Source organism: Bemisia tabaci, chromosome 9, assembly GCF_918797505.1.
Source record: "Bemisia tabaci chromosome 9, PGI_BMITA_v3".
Classification (NCBI taxonomy): domain Eukaryota; kingdom Metazoa; phylum Arthropoda; class Insecta; order Hemiptera; family Aleyrodidae; genus Bemisia; species Bemisia tabaci.
The window spans coordinates 35,375,658-35,394,048 of NC_092801.1; the positions used below are offsets into that span (position 1 = coordinate 35,375,658).

Below are 18,391 nucleotides of genomic sequence, written 5' to 3' on the forward strand. Positions count from 1 at the left end.
GCAGCCACGACAGCGCGATCTTTAAGGTGGAAGATTTCAGGTGCCACCTTATTAAGATGTAGAGTCCCCGTATACCCAGAGTTAAGACAACTCACTTTTGGTTAGGCTGAAAGTGGCCTAAAAAAAATCCAATGGGCCTGTTGCAAACTTTTGCTAGAGCAAAAATAAGAGTTGTTTCTTGTAGATAATGCCTCAAAAATCACGATGAGCGCATCGGCAAAGTCTGAAATGCACTCATAACTTCACAATCTGCGTAAGAAATTTGCGTTTTTTTAAGCTTCCCGCTTCAAAAACGGTACTGCGGCGTAGGTGAACATTTTGTTAGAGGAGTCGCTCCTCTATGTCGCTCCCACGATATTCATCATGGCCGACACTTGCGCGCAGTTTTGCGCGTAATTCGAGGAGAGTTCAAGGTCAATCAATGCGGGCGTGGAAAACATGAACGTTAAAACACGCCGATTGTTATCTGGTCTAATCCAGTTCAGGTATTATCTCGTCCCATCACACGTGTTTTGGCGGATTGGCGTCGGCCATGATGAGTATTGCCGACGATGGAACGACTCCTCTTACAAAATGTTCACCTGTGCCGTAGTATCGCTTTTGAAGCGGGAAGCTCAAAAAACCGCAAATTTCTTACGCAGACTGTGAAGTTATGAGTGCATTTCAGACTTTGCCGATGCGCTCATCGTGATTTTTAAGGCATTATCTATAAGAAACAACTCTTGGTTTTGCTCTAGCAAAAGTTTGCAACAGGCCCATTCTGATTGGTTCTCGCTCATGGTGGCCGAAACAAGTGTACCAAGATGGCGGTACCTCGGATGTGAACAAGAATAATGAAAATATTACCTAAAATTGTGGTATATCAAGAGTAAATTGTTATTTCCTTCGGTCCAAAATGAAAATAGATTAAGAAATTATTCACAAACCAATCTCATTTTCTTTTTAATTGATCAATTTGTTGATGTTGTTGTTTTTGTGTGACAGACATCGCAGGATTCCTGATCCTTATCCCTCAATATCGTTCGTTTGGTGCACTCGTTTCGGCCTCCATGGCCAGCCAAGGCCGGCTGCCAGTCAGCTGATAATCGAGTTGTCTTAACTCTGGGTATAATTGGACTCTATTAAGATGTTTCGTTGGACGTCATTTTTTGTTTCAGAGCAACGTGCGATATATCGCATCGGTTTGTTCCATAATTTCAGCTACTCGTCATTTTGTTTCAAATTTTGAGATCGCACTTCAGTCTCGTGACAACAGAAGTGCGATCTCAAAATTCGAAAAAAATGACAAGTAGCTCAAATTACGGAACGAATCGATGCTGTATATCGCACGTCGCACTGACACAAAAATGGCGTCCGTCGAATCACCTTAAATGACCGAATTTCAAATTGAATGTATTTCTGCCAAAAAGAACTATGCGGAAATGGATTAGCCCGTTTACTGGCTTTGTTCACTACAGTTGACATTCATTTTGGGTACTTGTAAATCAAGTTAAACTGAAGGAATTGCTATTGATATTTTTTAGCTAATTGCTAAAAAATATCAATATAAACATGAACTTGCATGTTTAATGCATGCGCATGTTTTCCGCACAAACATACCATTAAGAAGAGCTCTCTTGTTTGATTAACCTACAGCGGTTTCTCACTCTCCAATCCCTCCTTGAATAGAGCTGTGCCCGAGTAGCGAATTATCTGAATCAGAAAACCCCTTCAAATGTCCGTGTAGGCAATACCGCGTTGCTCTCAAGTTAAAATAGTTGCATCATGTAAATGTGATCGCTGCAGAGCGACTCCTCTCCTCACTCTCCGAAGTCCGAACTGTAATTAATTGTATCTTTTGAACTCATTCATTTAAGCTATCGCACAGAGTTTATGTTTTAACAAACCGGTATAAATCATGCGGTCAGAATCAGAGTCCATTTGGTGCTAAAGCGTGTATGAGAATATGAGCTGACTTTTAAGTACATTTTATTACCTCAAATAAGTATTATTCATTCACCTCAAGAGTATAACCGTCACTGATACTGTGTTCCTTCCTTTTCCAATTTACATTAATTGTTGGACCATTTTAAAGGTTTTTGTCGTTTTTTTTTTTGAAGATGAATTCATCAATACCTTAGTTTCTTTACTTCGTAAACTTCCACATGGGATAAAAAGTGCAAATAGATTCATGAGTGATCGTTACGATCAGGATGAAAATTGGCGCAGGCTTAAATACTGCCGTGCTAAGAAAAACATCATATGAACATTCGAGATTTGCCAAATTTTACCGCGGATAAAACATGTATTTTTGAAGAAAGTTTTGGACATTTTTCCTTGAAATTTTCAGATCTTTTATATTAAAATGCGAACAAAAGTGTCTGGAAATTTTGAAGAGAAGTATTCCTTATTATAACAGTAAATTCGATTTTTATTGAAGGAGATATGGCAATGTCTGGAGGCTCATACGTCATTCTTCCTTAGTACGGCAGTATAGGCTCATACAGACCTACCCAGTATACGTCTGGTTAAAATTACTGTCCTATAAGATTAGACAGAAGAGAGGGTTCAACCATTTAAAAAGTATTCGCGTGAATATTTTCCATGTTCAAAATTATCACTATCTCACAAGGATTCATACTTCTGCGAGTCATAACCTTCTGGCCAAAGTATCACAAGCGCCATGCGACGTTTAAAAGTTTCCGCCGCCATTTTATTTTTTTACAGAGAAATTGTTGGTTGAATCTGTTTGAAAATTTCACCGAATTTTATCGGCATCACAAACAAAATTCAGTAAAATTTTCGGACAGCTTCGACCAACAATTTCTCTATAAAAATAAAATGGCGGGAGAAACTTTTAAGCGTCGCATGGCGCTTGTGATGTTTTGGCTGGAAGGTGACGATGTCTGTCCTTCACTGAAAAAAAATTCTCGGCGTTTTTATCACGGTCCGTTGGTACCTTTACCATCTCACTTTTTTTTACCAATTATTGGTAATATTACCAAGACAGACTGGTAGGCTTACCTAAAAACCGGTATTTTTACTGTTTTTTTCAGGTAAGAATACCACTTTTATTGGTAATCGATTCCCGGTAACTTTGCCATTTTATCTCGGTAATTCTACCACAGTCGATAAAAAATATTGGCGTTTTTACCAAGGTCCAGTAAAATTACCAATGCCATAAATGGTAATTTTACCAAGAAAAAACTGGGATCAAATAGAACCCTGAATTCTTGGTAATTTTACCCTTTTCTTAGGAAATACACCGCACACAATAGTGTAACCAACAATTTCTCTATAAAAATAAAATGGCGGCAGAAACTTTTAAGCGTCGCATTTAAGGTGACGATGTCTGTCCCTCATCCAGTCTCATCGATTGGACTGCTTACCATCCTTAATTTCATTCACTTGTATCCCGTCCTCCCCAAAACCAATCGACACTCCACAGTCAACATCCAAATTGAGTCCTACGAAAATTTTCGACTCAATCTCGACACCCCTCAAATCCTCCTCAAAGATCCTCTCATATTCCGAGTTCAAAGCAGCTTCAGCAGCCTCGCGGGCACTTTTCCCCCGTCTCAGCGTGAGCACAAACGCGACAGAATCCTTGCGAACGAGCACCACGTCTGGTCTGTTGGGCTGATCCCCAACACGCAAGGGTGACAGCACCGTCTCGAAGACTTCCGGGTCCTCGTAGGCGAGAATTGTGAAAATTGGGCCCGCAAAAGACACTCTCTCATCGGTTACCAACGAACAAGCCGGTTGGAAAAGTCCATGGACCGCCCCTGCTAGTTCTTTCATCGTTTCCTTGGACGTCGCCAGATTCTTCAAAGCCTCGACGAGTCTCGTCTTCGCAGAGGAGGAGATATTACGCGCATTCTGGTAGTAGTTCGAATCTCGCGCCAAAGTCGTCCCCAGGGCGAAAGCGGCGTCCTGATTGGTCGCTACCAATAACCCGGAGTAACCGGCGTCACCTAGGTAACCGGACTCCTTGAGGTAATCAAAGAGAATGTCGCCGGCTGCAACCACGTCCTTCGAAGCGACGATGGCATTGCCCCGTATGGTGTGGAACACATCTTTTCCGATTGGATGCTGTAGGTGTTCGAGTTCTGGTAGTTCGTTCATGTCCCAAAAAATGGCCTTCTCGACCAGGGATCCGATCTCAGGTCGTGAGAAGAGACCCTGAAAATCATTTTTCAATGGATCGACCGATTCAGACCAGTAGGGCGCAAATTTTCGGTACTTTATGAATTCGATCGGGGAAATTGTGTTGTACACCCGGAGATCGGAGTAGGCGACACCATACCCATCGTAGTACGATTTGAATCTCTGTAGCTTGTCTGTTAGAGAGGCTTTCTCGAGTAGATCCTCTACTTCTTTGTCGCTAAAGCCGAAGTATTTCGCGTACCGCTCATTATCGTTGAAAACTACTTTTTCGATGCAGTCTGGATAAGGATCCATATGAGTTAGATGGGTTGTGGACACAGATCCAACACTGAATGTTTTCTCAATGTGTTCGTTACTTTCCAACCATTTTTGTAGTATTAGCTTAAACTCCAATACTGTCTCATTTTGCTCTTTGATGTTCCTTTTTAAAATAGCGCGTGTCAAAGCGTCCATTTCGTCGATCAGAACGATTATTTTCCGGCCATAATGTTTGTACAGGGCCTTCGTGTAATTAATTGTAAATTTTTCGAATTCAAACTTTTCTGTACACGCTTTATTCAATTTCCTTAATTTTGCGATTTTTTTCTCGGTGGTTAATAGGAAAAGTGTTGGGTCAGTGTTGTTTCTTACATCAGTGAATATTTTGCACATGTTTTCCCTGAAGGTTAGTTTATTCGTCGTGGACAAAAGAGGTTGGAAATTTAAGTGCATTACTGGATATTTTCGAAAATATGCGTTAAAAAAAGTATTTTCTTTGGAATTAATTAGGGTATCCTCGAAAAGATCACGGGTCTGCTTTTCGTTGTTAGTGATGCTGAAAAATTCCTTCATCATTTCCATATTGGTCGTCTTTCCAAACCGCAAGGGTGCTGTGAGATAAATGTGTTTGGAGGGTATTTCGTGAAATTCTTTGAGCCATAATGTTTTGTCCACAAATGTTCTACCTGTAAACCAAAATATTTTTTCTTCTTTTTTTAAAAAAAAAGATTCAAATTTTCAAACGCACTCAAATCGTTTTTTTTGTTCTCCGGTGGTGTAATTATTATGCTGGATCTTTGGTCAGGAGGTCTCAGGTTTGATTCTCGGATAGGCTACCCTATTGAGCAGGCACTGGCAGAGGATGAGACTCACTGTAGGAATACCCACAGTGAGTCTTTCCCATCTAATCGATCTCCTATCATCCTTTTTATCAGTTCGAGAACGAATCAACTTAATTTCCTGATAATGCCTGCATTTTTTTCTTGTAGCTAATTATTGAACAGCTTTGACCAGAACCATCCTACTCACTCGCATTAAACAATACCGAAATTCCTTTGTATGTTGTAATTACTACTGGTGTAGTATACTTTTTTTACTAATGAACTAAGCAGTATTCTACTTTGAACTCATGTGCATATGCTATCTATAATCTGTAGTATATTCTTAGAGTTTCAAGGTAATAAACTGCTTCATTATCCTCAAAAAAACGTTAATTCAATATGAAAAGTAATGCAACTTAAAATTCAATACGGCTGATTCTAATTGAATCTGGCCAATTTATTTAAGCAATAATGTTTTTCCCTCGATAAATTGGGATATAGGTAAGAATAGAAATTTTGAAACACCTCAAGAAGCGTTGCGAAATGCGTGTCACGAATATTTCGACCTCTCCATAGCTCAAATTGTATAGCACCCATTTGAAGGGGCTTTCTGACTTATGCCGATATCTTTGCTGCATAGGAATCATCTCGACAAATATTTCTTCTACATTTTACCGAAAGGAAACTCTTGAAGATCATATGAACAGTCAAATATTTTTATGGATGGGAAGTCAAGTAAAAACAGTGGTGATCCTCGCAAGTTGGGAAAATGTGTTTACATTTGAACACGTGAAACTATCGAAATATATTGAAGCAGGTTGCCCTCTCTTTAATGGATTATTTATAATCATGCTGAATGGAGGAAGTACATTCTTGACAACTTGCGAGAGGCACAGAAAACTGACGGAGGCAAGAGAATTTGCATACCATCGGTTTTTCCGGCAACAAAAATCGCACAGCCAAGAAGTAAAATGATTACAAATCGCTCCATCCTCGTCTCCTTCTCTTCTCAAAAAGTTTCTGAAACATACCATGCCAAGAACATCATGAATATTGATGAACTTATAGTGAAAATAATATTCCTCATCCATTGCAACACTCGGTTCAGTCTCTCGAAGGGTGGTTAGACTAAGATTACCGGTTTAAATAATCATCTGAGACATTTATACTGGAGATGCAAACCTAAAGTTTGACACAGAACACTGGAAAAAAAACACATTGGATCTAGAGTGCAGACTCTTGAAAACATTGACAAGAAAAAATACTCTTGATTCAATCGGAGTTTTGCTTGAATCAAAACGAAATCCGCTTAAATTAAGAGGCTGGTTCTTGATTTAAGCTAGATTCTGATTGAATCAAGAGTACCTTTTCTTGTCAATGTTTTTAAGAGTCTGGACTCTAGATCCAATGTGTTTTTTTTTCCAGTGAATAAGAGCTAAACGCTAAGTGCCGAGTATAGTGTATTTTTTATGGAATAAGGTATTTTCCACTCCATGGAATTTGGACCTCCTTTTTGGACTCCATGGGTGGACTTTTTATCGACCAATTGTCAACATAGTCAAAAGCGTTGAATGGGAATGATCGGCGGGGCAAAAATGCTTCACATCATGAATTTTTTAAAAAAAATCAGCACAGGTAACCGAAGTTTGCGGGTTCAGAGACCGAGTTTTATCAGTTCAAGAGAGTATACATTTTTAATGTTTACTAAGACTCTATCACTAACTAACTAACTAACTATTTTTAAACAAAAATTTCGGTTATCCGTACCAAAGTTCGGTTTATCCGACCGAAAGCCAAGGCGCAGTTTCCTTTTCTTACCTTCAGAAAAATCCACATTAAAACACTCACAATTTAACATAATAGGATTCAGATTTAAACTTCCTCGAAACGCTCGAAAGATGGCGTCAGCGAGTTGACCGACCAATATCGAAATTATCTATTTTTACTGTTTCTTAAAAATGCACGTAAACATACAGGACCGCACATTTAGGAAAGGTTATTCATACAAAAGATGGTTCTTTGCCATTAAAGTATCGAAATGAGGCTAATTATGTCACCGTTAAAACGTGATGACACAGTAGTCCCTTTATCTGATGCTTCTATCCATTCAAAAAGTGCCGGTAGATAAACTCACTACAGTAGAATTGAGTCGGTCACTGTGTGTCCATGAATTTCGGATGTGCATGGAGCATTCTTTGTGTGGTTTAAGAATGAATGAAATTGATTCTGCATTTTTTGTTGTTTCTAAATCCACGATACAGGTTGATTAGAGCCAGCAATAAGTATAAGATGAAGCTTCATGATATAAACCAGATTACAATCTCTTTTTCCTGTAAAGGATGTTAAGGAGACAGTCTACTTGTTTTCCTGATGTCTCTATTTGTGGAGACTGGTATTGAAAGCTTAAAAAATAGGATAAAGCGTCAACAAAATTGGCTCCCAGACATTTGTGCACTCAGTCATCACTTTCATGATTATCGTTGTTTGAACTTCAGTTTGCTCCACCAATTTGAATTGATATGCTTCAAATTTGAGTTTTGGGTGGAATACCATCATGAAATTAGTATTACTTTAGTAGATAACGTCAGCAATGTGGACTGTAGTTTTGAGGGAAAAACGGTAACCATTCAAATGTTGCAAAACTTTCTCCGAAAACATACTTATTTCAGCGAATGTTAAAAACATTTTTCTGTTAGGATACTTTAGGCTAAAGCGAGAGTAAAATTCCCTTAAAAAATTAGAAGAAGAATATTCACGAGCTTTTCATAAAACTAGTACCTCAGTAAGGGAACTTTGGTAAAAACTGAGGGCTCATGTGACGTTCTTCCTTACGAAGGCAGAATATTCCAAAGAGTGTTCAATATTTCATAAGTCTCATCGATCAAAATACGATTCTATGCTTAGCGTAACGGACGCAGGAATGAGTAATTTCACTTTGAAGTCGGTTTATGAGCGCACGAAGCATATAGACTTTACGGCTCAATAGTGAAATCCATCGAAACTGGCACTTAAAAATTGTCTTTTTTGCACCAGAACTGAAAAAAAGGACAGTCAGGTAAAACGGAGCAATTTCCCCTACGCTCATGGACTGATCTCCGTAATCTATTTTCTGGCATCTGGTTGACGTTGTGCGTTGGCGCCCTTATCACGTATTAATATTTCATAAGCGCAGCATTTTCAGCTGATAAAAATACTGAATATTTAATTCTCATCCGGGAAGCTCTAGCGCTGCTGTTGATCTGTCATGAAAATCACCTTTTTTAAAAGTAGCATCGACACATAGACAAAAAAAAGGAGGTGTTTGCATTTCGGACATCTTGGAATTTTTTGATGACTTGATGACGTAGGTGGGTACAGGCGACGTTTTTATCCTGTCGATTTTCTTGGAAATGGTGTAATTTAAGGAAAAAAGTCATTTTATAAAAAGTGCTTGAAATTATATAATGAGTTGATTTAAGTAAAAAAATCGGACATTATGGTCCGTTTTTCATATTTAGCTAAACGTCGCTGTACCCACCTACGTCATCAAGTCATCAAAAAATTCCAAGATGCCCGAGATGCAAACACCTCCTTTTTTTTCTATGGCATCGACATGAAATTCAACCGTGTATGCTAAAAAGGACCTAAGTCCACGGAGAAAAAGGGAGGGGTCACATTTCGTCGTTTCCCGCACGAAGGAACGTAACTGCATTTCAATGTTGCCGAATTTCCTTGCGCAGATTGCATTTTTACCAGGAGAATTTGGAGCATTTCTGACTGCAAAATTCACTGATTTTTCTTCTGATTTTATGCGAAAAATCGGACCAATTTTTGACAAAAATTGCACAGGTCTATTTTGGTTAAATATTGAATTGTTTGAGTCAATTTTGCAACCTTAGAATGGAGTTACGTTCTTTCGTCCGGGAGACGACGATTTGGAGTAGTGGCGAGGCGAAAATGATCGATTGCTTATCAATATGTCTCCTTTTGAAGCTATGGTAAAGAATCGATCATTAAGGTGTTCGCCGCGAACACCCTGTTAATCGATCCTTTACCAAAGGTTTAAAAGACATTGGAAGATATGTATACCCCGTAACGTAGGTAACGTAAGCAACATTGAGTCGAGGTTACGTTCCTTTCTGACGGAAATGACGAACTGTGAGGGAGCAACCTGCAACAATGCCGTGCTAAGGAAGAACGCCGTATGAACATTCAAGAGTTGCCAAATTTACTCCGAAAAAATTTTAATTTCCAAGGAAACTTATGAATATTTTCCCTTCACATTCCCAAGATTTTCCGGTGGAATGGAAATGTTGCATGTGTGAGGGATTTGCGATTTGACTGTTGATTTTTATGTAAAAGTTCGCGAGAAACACGATGGTGCCACTGGTTTTCTCTGAAATCATCTCCCAAGCTCAAAAAAAGCTCTCAAAGTGAGGCAAAAATGGAAGGGATATCCCATCCTACCCTGAGAGTCCGCCTCTACATCGAAACAAACTATCCATGCAAAGATAGGGAGCAAATACACTAGCAGGGTTGCCACTTTATTTGGGGACTCCAAAACTGAAAACACGGCAGCCCTGCTAATGTATTTGCTCCCTATCTTTGCATGGAGAGTTTGTTTTGATGTAGAGGTGGACTCTCAGGGTAAGTTGGGATATCCCATCCATTTTTGCCTCACTTTGAGAGCTTTTTTTGACCTTGGGAGATGACTTCAGAGAAAACCAGTGGCACCATCGTGTTTCTCGCGAACTTTTACATGTGAATCAATGGTCAAATCGCAAATCCCTAACACATGCAACATCTCCATTGCGAGCAGAATTATCTGAAAAATTGGAAGAAAAATATTCATAAGTTGACAAAGAAATTTGTGTTTTATCAAGGGAAATTCGGCAACGCCTGAAGGTTCATACGGCGTTCTTCCTTAGAACGGCAGAACAGTTATTGCCCTTTTTCCGGTTGTTGACCTACCTTTTAGTTGGATGATAAGTCTCGGATGACGCAATGAGCCGAACTTGCGAAACTTCGGTAAGTTTGCGAAACGAAATACTCAACACGTTGTTCAACATCGACCGGAAACGTAAGTCAATAGTTGAATGTTGGAGTCTCGAAAGTAAACGCCTCCACTATTGCCAAGATACGAAGGGAAGATGTCTTTTTGTCTTGGGTCCCAGGTCCAAAAAGTGGAGAGAGAGGGAGAGAGGAAAAGGGAGGGATGAAGGAGACGGAAGCAGGGTTTCCGGCGGTCTGGAAAACCAGGAAAATTAGGGAAAGTCAGGAAATTTCTGAAACATCTGCCAATCACTAAAACATCACTGATCTTCCAACTCCTTACCCGTCTGGTAATTTTTCATGTGTTAACCTGTTACTGATTGCCTTCATCTATCATTTGCATTGGTTATAGGACATTTTGTCAATTATTTTTTGTCCGCGCACAAGTTTTTCCTAGCAGTTTACGTCCACGCGTTTTTTCGGCAAGGGAGTTTTAGTCCGCTCACCAATTGAGACCCACAGTTAATTGGTCCACTTGTAAATACAAACGACGATTGCTCACAACATTTTCGGTTGAAAATGTATAATGTCTTTGAAGAATGAGTGTTTGCTCGATTTTTTTTTCTTTTTTTTTTCTTTTTGTGCCGTAGTATCTTGATTTAGTTTGCGAGGCGTGGTGCCTGTCATTATTAATAAGTTGGAGCGCCTTCAATTTCGTATGATACTGTGCAACACCTCTGTTGCGAAATAGTTGCTTGAAGCGCCGTGGCAAGCCGCGGTGGCGCAGCAGGCGAGGGCGACCAGCGCGACGCGCGCATTAGCGCCTACAAACCTAACAGGGATACTTCACGCATTGCGCAATGCGTGAAGTATCCCTGTTGGGTTTGTAGGCGCCAATGCGCGCGTCGCGCTGGCAGCACACCGCTCCGCTCTGTGTTTAGCTCTAATATATAAACTCGTGGAGTCCGCGTTTTTCAACTCGTGATTTTGAAATGTTTGCACACTCTAAATTAATTATTCTTATTTAAATTGATGGGGGAAAAAGTGCGCGTTTCGCGCTGCTAACACGCCGCTCCGCTCTGTAATAGGTTCTAATATTTACACTCGCGGAGTTAGCGTTTTTCAACTCAAGATTTTGAAATTTTTACACGCTCTGCATGGTCTATTCTCATTTCAATTGATGGGGGAGGGGCATATGTATTAAAAGAAAGTAAAATGCGTATTTTGTGAATATTGAGGTGACTCCGTGTCAACTTTAGTGATTTCCACAGCACTTTAATTTTTCTCTTTTATATTTTGTACTTTTACTGTGCTGCAGCGTGGTGTACGCGCAATCAAACGCTCAAAATTGGACGTATTTGACTCTAAGAGATCGATATACAATTTGGTTGACCAAAGATTAAGCGCTTCTTGGTGTATTTCCTCTTATAATCATTTTTGAATACCTCCTTTCTCCATCATTACCTGTTCCGCAGTATATTTTTTGAAGCGGGAAGCTAAAAAAATTACGCAAATTCCTTACGCAAATTGTGAAGTTATAAATGCATTTCAAACTTTGCCAATGCGCTTATCGTGATTTTTAAGACATTTTCTGGTTGAAAAAATTCTTATTTTTGCTCTAGCAAAAGTTTGCAACTGACCTATTGAAGGCGAAGAAGTTCTAGCAACCCTACAGAAATAAGGGTTGGGAAATTTCTTACGCAGATTGTGAAGTTAGAAGTGCATTTCAAACTTTGCCAATGCGCCTATCGTAATTTTTGGGACATTTACTGACAGAAACAACTCTTATTTTTGCTCTGGCAAAAGTTTGCAACTGACCTATCGAAGGTGATGAAGTTCTCGCAACCCTGCAGAAATAAGGGTTGGGAAAAGTTTAAAAATTAATATCAAGATTGAAAGCTTTTTCTGATAGAGCGACGACGGGCGACGGGGAGCCGGAGATGCTCAAGTGGACGGGAGTAATGATGTGTTGACTTTGTGTTTGCATATGTAGCCTCGCCCTTTTCCGAAGCGTCGATAAACTTTCACTAAGTTTCCTCCCTCGCCAAGCATAAACCCCGTATGAGCACTTGAACGTTGCCGAATGGACCACTAGACAAGGTACGAATTTAAGCATTCTGATACATGTTTCTTGACCAGAATTTTACTTCGAACACGATTCGCGCGATGAAAATTGCCGAAATCAACTCCTAACAAAGATGTTAACGTTTTTATTTCACATTGGTTACGAGAAATCTGAGCTGCCCGCTCATAAGAAACTCACGTGAGTCAAATCGTGCACTACAACGGTTTCAGCAAGCTTCTCAATCGAGCAATGTTCATTTCCCATCATGTGTTGTTCAAACTATTAGCAATTTGCTATAACTGAGCCAAAGTGTCAAGATTGAGGTTGCCAGATTTTTATATCGCAGAGATTGATAGCGTTTAGAGCGCGATGTGAGTCACGTACAGCATTGAGTTTTCATGAGTGGGTGGTTTGATTTCACGCATCAAGAATCATTGAATATCTTCGCGAGGAGTTGATTTCGGTAATTTTCGTTGTGCGCATCGTGTTTTACGTGAAATTCTGGCTATGAAGCGTGTATCAGAATGCTGAAATTTGTGCCTTGTCTACTGGACCATTTTCACCGTAAAAATACTCATTTTTGGGTAAACGGTTCGAATGTTTGTTTCATGAAATTTCCAGATAGGCACTAGAGATTAAGTGGATTGCATTTTAAGAAAAAAAAAATAATCAAGAGCCATGTGCATTCCAATGTTTCTAGGATTGTGCAACTTGCATTCTATGCAACATAATTACTGAAATCATGCAAAAAATGAAAATGTCAATGAAAAATATTCATAAGTTTCTTCAAAAATAAATATTTTTCAAGAGGCAATTCGGCAACATTTGAATGCTCGTACGGCGTTTTTCCTTAGAACGGCAGGTGGTTTTGAGCGCTAGATAGACTCCGTCCCAGAATTTCACCCCGAAATGTTTAACTGTGTAAGAAATAACTCTTGTTTCCTCTCCCGCGAAAGTTGGCAACGGATATATTTCCACGAAAATTCGTATTTAACAGCGTGAATTTGGCAATGACCGGATTTCCATACGGCGTTTTTCCACTTTTCCACGGCATGGCAGTTTTGAAGTATGCGTGAAGTGCCTCTTTTCTCTCATTGCTTTATTTGTTCCGTCGCCATGCCTGATCTCTCTTTTAATCCTTTCCAATTCGCATGCAAAGAAAGGAGGGCTGTCAACAATTTTTGCGTTCACCAGTTCGCGGCCTGTGAAAATAAACATCGCTTATAAAAAGGAACCAGCCAGGGCACGAACTCATTCTGTCGTGCTAAGGAAAAACGCCGTATGAACATACGTGAGTTGCCAAATTTCCTTCGATAAAATATTGTTGTTAGAAGGAAGTTATGCATATTTTTCCTAGAAATTTTTAGATATGTAAGATTAATCTGCAAAAAATGATTGTGCTCGTATCAGCTTTTTCCCTCTGTATTGAGATTTTCAGTTTAGGGCTGATTTTTTAAGCACGTTGGCTAAAAAATTCCAATTTACTGTCTTACGACCCGTGCGTCTCGCAATCAGTTCGTGCAAAAATATTTTCTTTAAAAATCTTGCTCAGCACATCGTGATATCATGTTTCTTGACCAGAATTTTACTTCGAACACGATTCGCGCGATGAAAATTGCCGAAATCAACTCCTAACAAAGATGTTAACGTTTTTATTTCACATTGGTTACGAGAAATCTGAGCTGCCCGCTCATAAGAAACTCACGTGAGTCAAATCGTGCACTACAACGGTTTCAGCAAGCTTCTCAATCGAGCAATGTTCATTTCCCATCATGTGTTGTTCAAACTATTAGCAATTTGCTATAACTGAGCCAAAGTGTCAAGATTGAGGTTGCCAGATTTTTATATCGCAGAGATTGATAGCGTTTAGAGCGCGATGTGAGTCACGTACAGCATTGAGTTTTCATGAGTGGGTGGTTTGATTTCACGCATCAAGAATCATTGAATATCTTCGCGAGGAGTTGATTTCGGTAATTTTCGTTGTGCGCATCGTGTTTTACGTGAAATTCTGGCTATGAAGCGTGTATCAGAATGCTGAAATTTGTGCCTTGTCTACTGGACCATTTTCACCGTAAAAATACTCATTTTTGGGTAAACGGTTCGAATGTTTGTTTCATGAAATTTCCAGATAGGCACTAGAGATTAAGTGGATTGCATTTTAAGAAAAAAAAAATAATCAAGAGCCATGTGCATTCCAATGTTTCTAGGATTGTGCAACTTGCATTCTATGCAACATAATTACTGAAATCATGCAAAAAATGAAAATGTCAATGAAAAATATTCATAAGTTTCTTCAAAAATAAATATTTTTCAAGAGGCAATTCGGCAACATTTGAATGCTCGTACGGCGTTTTTCCTTAGAACGGCAGGTGGTTTTGAGCGCTAGATAGACTCCGTCCCAGAATTTCACCCCGAAATGTTTAACTGTGTAAGAAATAACTCTTGTTTCCTCTCCCGCGAAAGTTGGCAACGGATATATTTCCACGAAAATTCGTATTTAACAGCGTGAATTTGGCAATGACCGGATTTCCATACGGCGTTTTTCCACTTTTCCACGGCATGGCAGTTTTGAAGTATGCGTGAAGTGCCTCTTTTCTCTCATTGCTTTATTTGTTCCGTCGCCATGCCTGATCTCTCTTTTAATCCTTTCCAATTCGCATGCAAAGAAAGGAGGGCTGTCAACAATTTTTGCGTTCACCAGTTCGCGGCCTGTGAAAATAAACATCGCTTATAAAAAGGAACCAGCCAGGGCACGAACTCATTCTGTCGTGCTAAGGAAAAACGCCGTATGAACATACGTGAGTTGCCAAATTTCCTTCGATAAAATATTGTTGTTAGAAGGAAGTTATGCATATTTTTCCTAGAAATTTTTAGATATGTAAGATTAATCTGCAAAAAATGATGCTTGAAAAATTGGGAAAAAATATTCATAACTTTCCTAGTAACTTCGTATTTTATCAAAAGCAACTTGGTAACGACGTTCATACGACGCACAGTGGAACGATTCAATAGGAAAGGTCGGACAAAATTTGGAAACTTTAAACGCTTATAACTCCATTTATACAAAAAATTTAGGTTCTGAAAGTGGTTTCATTGGTTTCCTCGTAAATTTTTCTTTCAAAAGTACCCCTGAAATTAATATGTGACGAAATAAACATCAAAATTTCCAGCTTTAGTATAAATTTCATGTCCGACCTCCCTAATTGACTCGATCCACTATGCGACGTTCCTCCTTGGCACGGCAGTATTTACAAAATCACCTACATGGCTGTATTATTCTGACTTGTTAAGGAAGAACATTCAGTTTTCTTCATAGGCGGATTCAGGCACTTCGAACTAGGGATGGCAGGGGAGTTTTGGGGACCCCCCTTCCTCAAAGAAAATCGACATTTTAAAGCATCTATCATGCAGTTTGAGCCAATGTCGTCACGAATAATTACCAAACTGACGTATTTCTGCCAAACGGAACTATGTGCATTATCAGCAGTACGTTACCTTTGAATAAAACGTTATTTGACGGTACGGTAACGGTGCCTTCGAATAAAAGGTCACTCGCGGTACGGTACCTTCGTAAAACGTTATTCGACGGCACGGTACCTTTGAATAAAACGTTATTTGGCGTTTTAAACGTTTTTTAAAAAAGATTTTAATTCTTCTTTAGAAATAGGAATGTGAAGAAATGTAAGATTTCAAAATAGTTTTACAATAGAACAAATAACATTTTTTTATGATTTTTCGTTTTTGACTATTTTAATAATCTTGGTGTTTGTTATGTATATAATGGTTTATTTAACATTCGAGTCTTTAATTAAATGTTATGACTTAGATAACCAAACTATGGAATCTTTTTGAACAGTTTTACCCTTGGTAATTTTAGTTTTTCTAGCTTTTCCATCTATCCGAATTTTGTATCTAATGGATGAAATAAAAAATCCTATGTTAACATGTAAAGTATTAGGTCATCAGTGATTTTGGAGCTACGAATATAGAGATTTTAGTAGTTTTGAATTTGATTCATTTATAGTTTTTAGGTTTTTAGTTTTTAGTTTTAGGGCACCTTCGGATAAAACGTTATTCGACGGTACCGTAATTCCTAATAACCACTTCGTAAAAAGTAAAGTACGACAAGACGTCTGCATCGCCGCAAATCGAGATCCGCAATTTCATCCTCGCAATGTGATTGGCTGGATTGGAAATCCTCGCAATGTGATTGGCTGGATTGGAAATCCTCGCAATGTGATTGGCTGGATTGGAAATCCTCGCAATGTGATTGGCTGGATTGGAAATCCCCGCTGCATGGAGGAATTTCATACTCTGCACCCTTACCAAAGACGAGACACAGCTTATTTTTACGCCCTTAGGAGTGATTTTGAAGAATAAAAATCTAAATAGAAGATGAAAAGCTAGTGGGAGGAGGAAAGCGACAAACATTACCACTTTTGAGCAAAAAACACGTATCTTCAACGGGTTTCTATCGGGAGTCGCGTGATTTTTCATTGGAGAATCAGAATGGTGTTGTAAATACAGACACCGAGTGGCCGACTGCCAAGTACGAGGCAGACAATGGGACTTTAGCCGGAGCAGTGGCGAGGCGTTATAATCGATATATCGACGATCGATATTATCCCATTTGAAACAATGGTGAAGAATCGATTATCATGGTGTTCGTTGCGAGGGCTTTGAAAATCGATCGTTTTTCATAGGTTTAAGGGGTGTATCAATCGATATATCGCAGAGTGCACCACGCCGCTGAGCCGAAGGAATGAAGTCCAGCGGGGTTTTGCCTGGAGCTCACAACGCGATATGAGCGAGAATGTGGGGTTGATGGGGGTGAAAGGAAAATATGTGGATTCTCTCGCATCTCACTGGAGGCTACGAAATGTTCGCTCGCGCTGCCAAAGCAAGCTTTCAACGATTTGATTCTTTTTCCGCCGTTGCTTGCCTGAAAGAACGCTGTATTTGTTCGTTTTATGCGCGGAAATACTAACGTCGATACGTACATGGACGTATTTCTGTCGGATGGAACTATGTGCATTGTGACGAGAGCCCTGCTATGTATGAGGACTTATCTGTAACAATAGCGGATGTGAAAAATTACCTTTTTGAAATACATTCAAAAAACTGTTTTGGCATCGAGAAAATTTTGAGAAAATACTTGAGATGTGATCTTCGAGGTCTGTACATTATGCCAGAGCCAAACATATTAAATTTTTGTGTGAACAAAACAGTTTTTTAAGCGTGTTTCGAAGAGGTAATTTTTCACATCCGCTATTGTTACAGATAAGTCCTCATATTGTAATGGATCTCAGGGCTCATGTCTTCATGCACGTAGTTCTATTTGGCAGAAATATGTCCATGTGAATATTGAGTAGTGTAAGCATGGAGGGGCTTGGAAAACAAGGCACATAAGTATAGTTCCCGGAAAAAAATTGAGTTATGAATGATTTCAACCAAAACTGGATTGCATTTTGCAAAAAGGAACCCCAGAGCGTTCCAATGTTGCTAAGATTGTGTATCTTATATTCATTCATTCAATAAAATTACTGAATTCATGCAAAACATTAATTTCACAAAGGTAATTTACATCTTTAAGTTATAGATTATTGGGAGTAAAGATAAAATTGGTTTAGATAATCTGTGTATATTTGCAAGGCAAACAAAGTTGCAGAATTTTAGCGACATTGGAATGCTCTCGGTTCCTTTTTGCGAAATGCAATCCAACTAATTTTGAAGTGTTTTCTCTGAAGAATTCACAATGAAAATCAAATTTTAAAGCATAAGAAAGTTATTTTAAACATTCTTTGCCGTCTTGAGGCTCCCTGTTTTTACAAAATATTGAAACTTTAAACAATTATTTCTTAAAATAGCTAAAAGTATACTAACTCGCTTTGTCCTCGAAGTCCCTCACACTGGAAAAAAAACACATTGGATCTATAGTCCAGACTCTTAAAAACATCGACAAGAAAAAATACTCTTGATTCAATCAGATTTAAGCTTAAATCAAGAACCAAGCCTCTTAATTCCAGCGGATTTTCTTTTGATTTAAGCTTAAATTTGCTTGAATCATGAGTCATTTTTCTTGACAATGTTTTCAAGAGTCTGGACTCTAGATCCAATCTGTTTTTTTTCC

At 39.0% G+C, this 18,391-nt stretch overlaps 2 protein-coding genes across 8 annotated transcripts in view; one reads left to right on the forward strand and one right to left on the reverse strand.

The window, feature by feature from the left end:
• jus (EB domain-containing julius seizure protein) overlaps positions 1-18,391 on the forward strand; it is a 283,708-nt gene that overhangs the window by 183,134 nt on the left and 82,183 nt on the right. The gene's annotated exons all lie outside the window — the stretch shown is intronic.
• Positions 1,952-8,767, reverse strand: LOC109036084 (uncharacterized). 5 transcript variants are annotated; one of them, XM_072304202.1, is made up of 3 exons: positions 8,004-8,767; positions 6,153-6,245; positions 1,952-5,090 (listed from the first exon to the last, which is right to left on the reverse strand). In XM_072304202.1, the coding sequence occupies exons 2-3, from the start codon at positions 6,214-6,216 to the stop codon at positions 3,349-3,351; spliced, it is 1,806 nt and encodes a 601-aa protein (XP_072160303.1). In that variant the 5' UTR covers positions 6,217-6,245; positions 8,004-8,767; the 3' UTR covers positions 1,952-3,348. The 5 variants fall into 5 exon arrangements, with proteins under 5 accessions (XP_072160303.1, XP_072160307.1, XP_072160306.1 ...); XM_072304206.1 differs by lacking the exon at positions 8,004-8,767 and adding an exon at positions 7,360-7,992; XM_072304205.1 differs by lacking the exon at positions 8,004-8,767 and adding an exon at positions 7,074-7,352.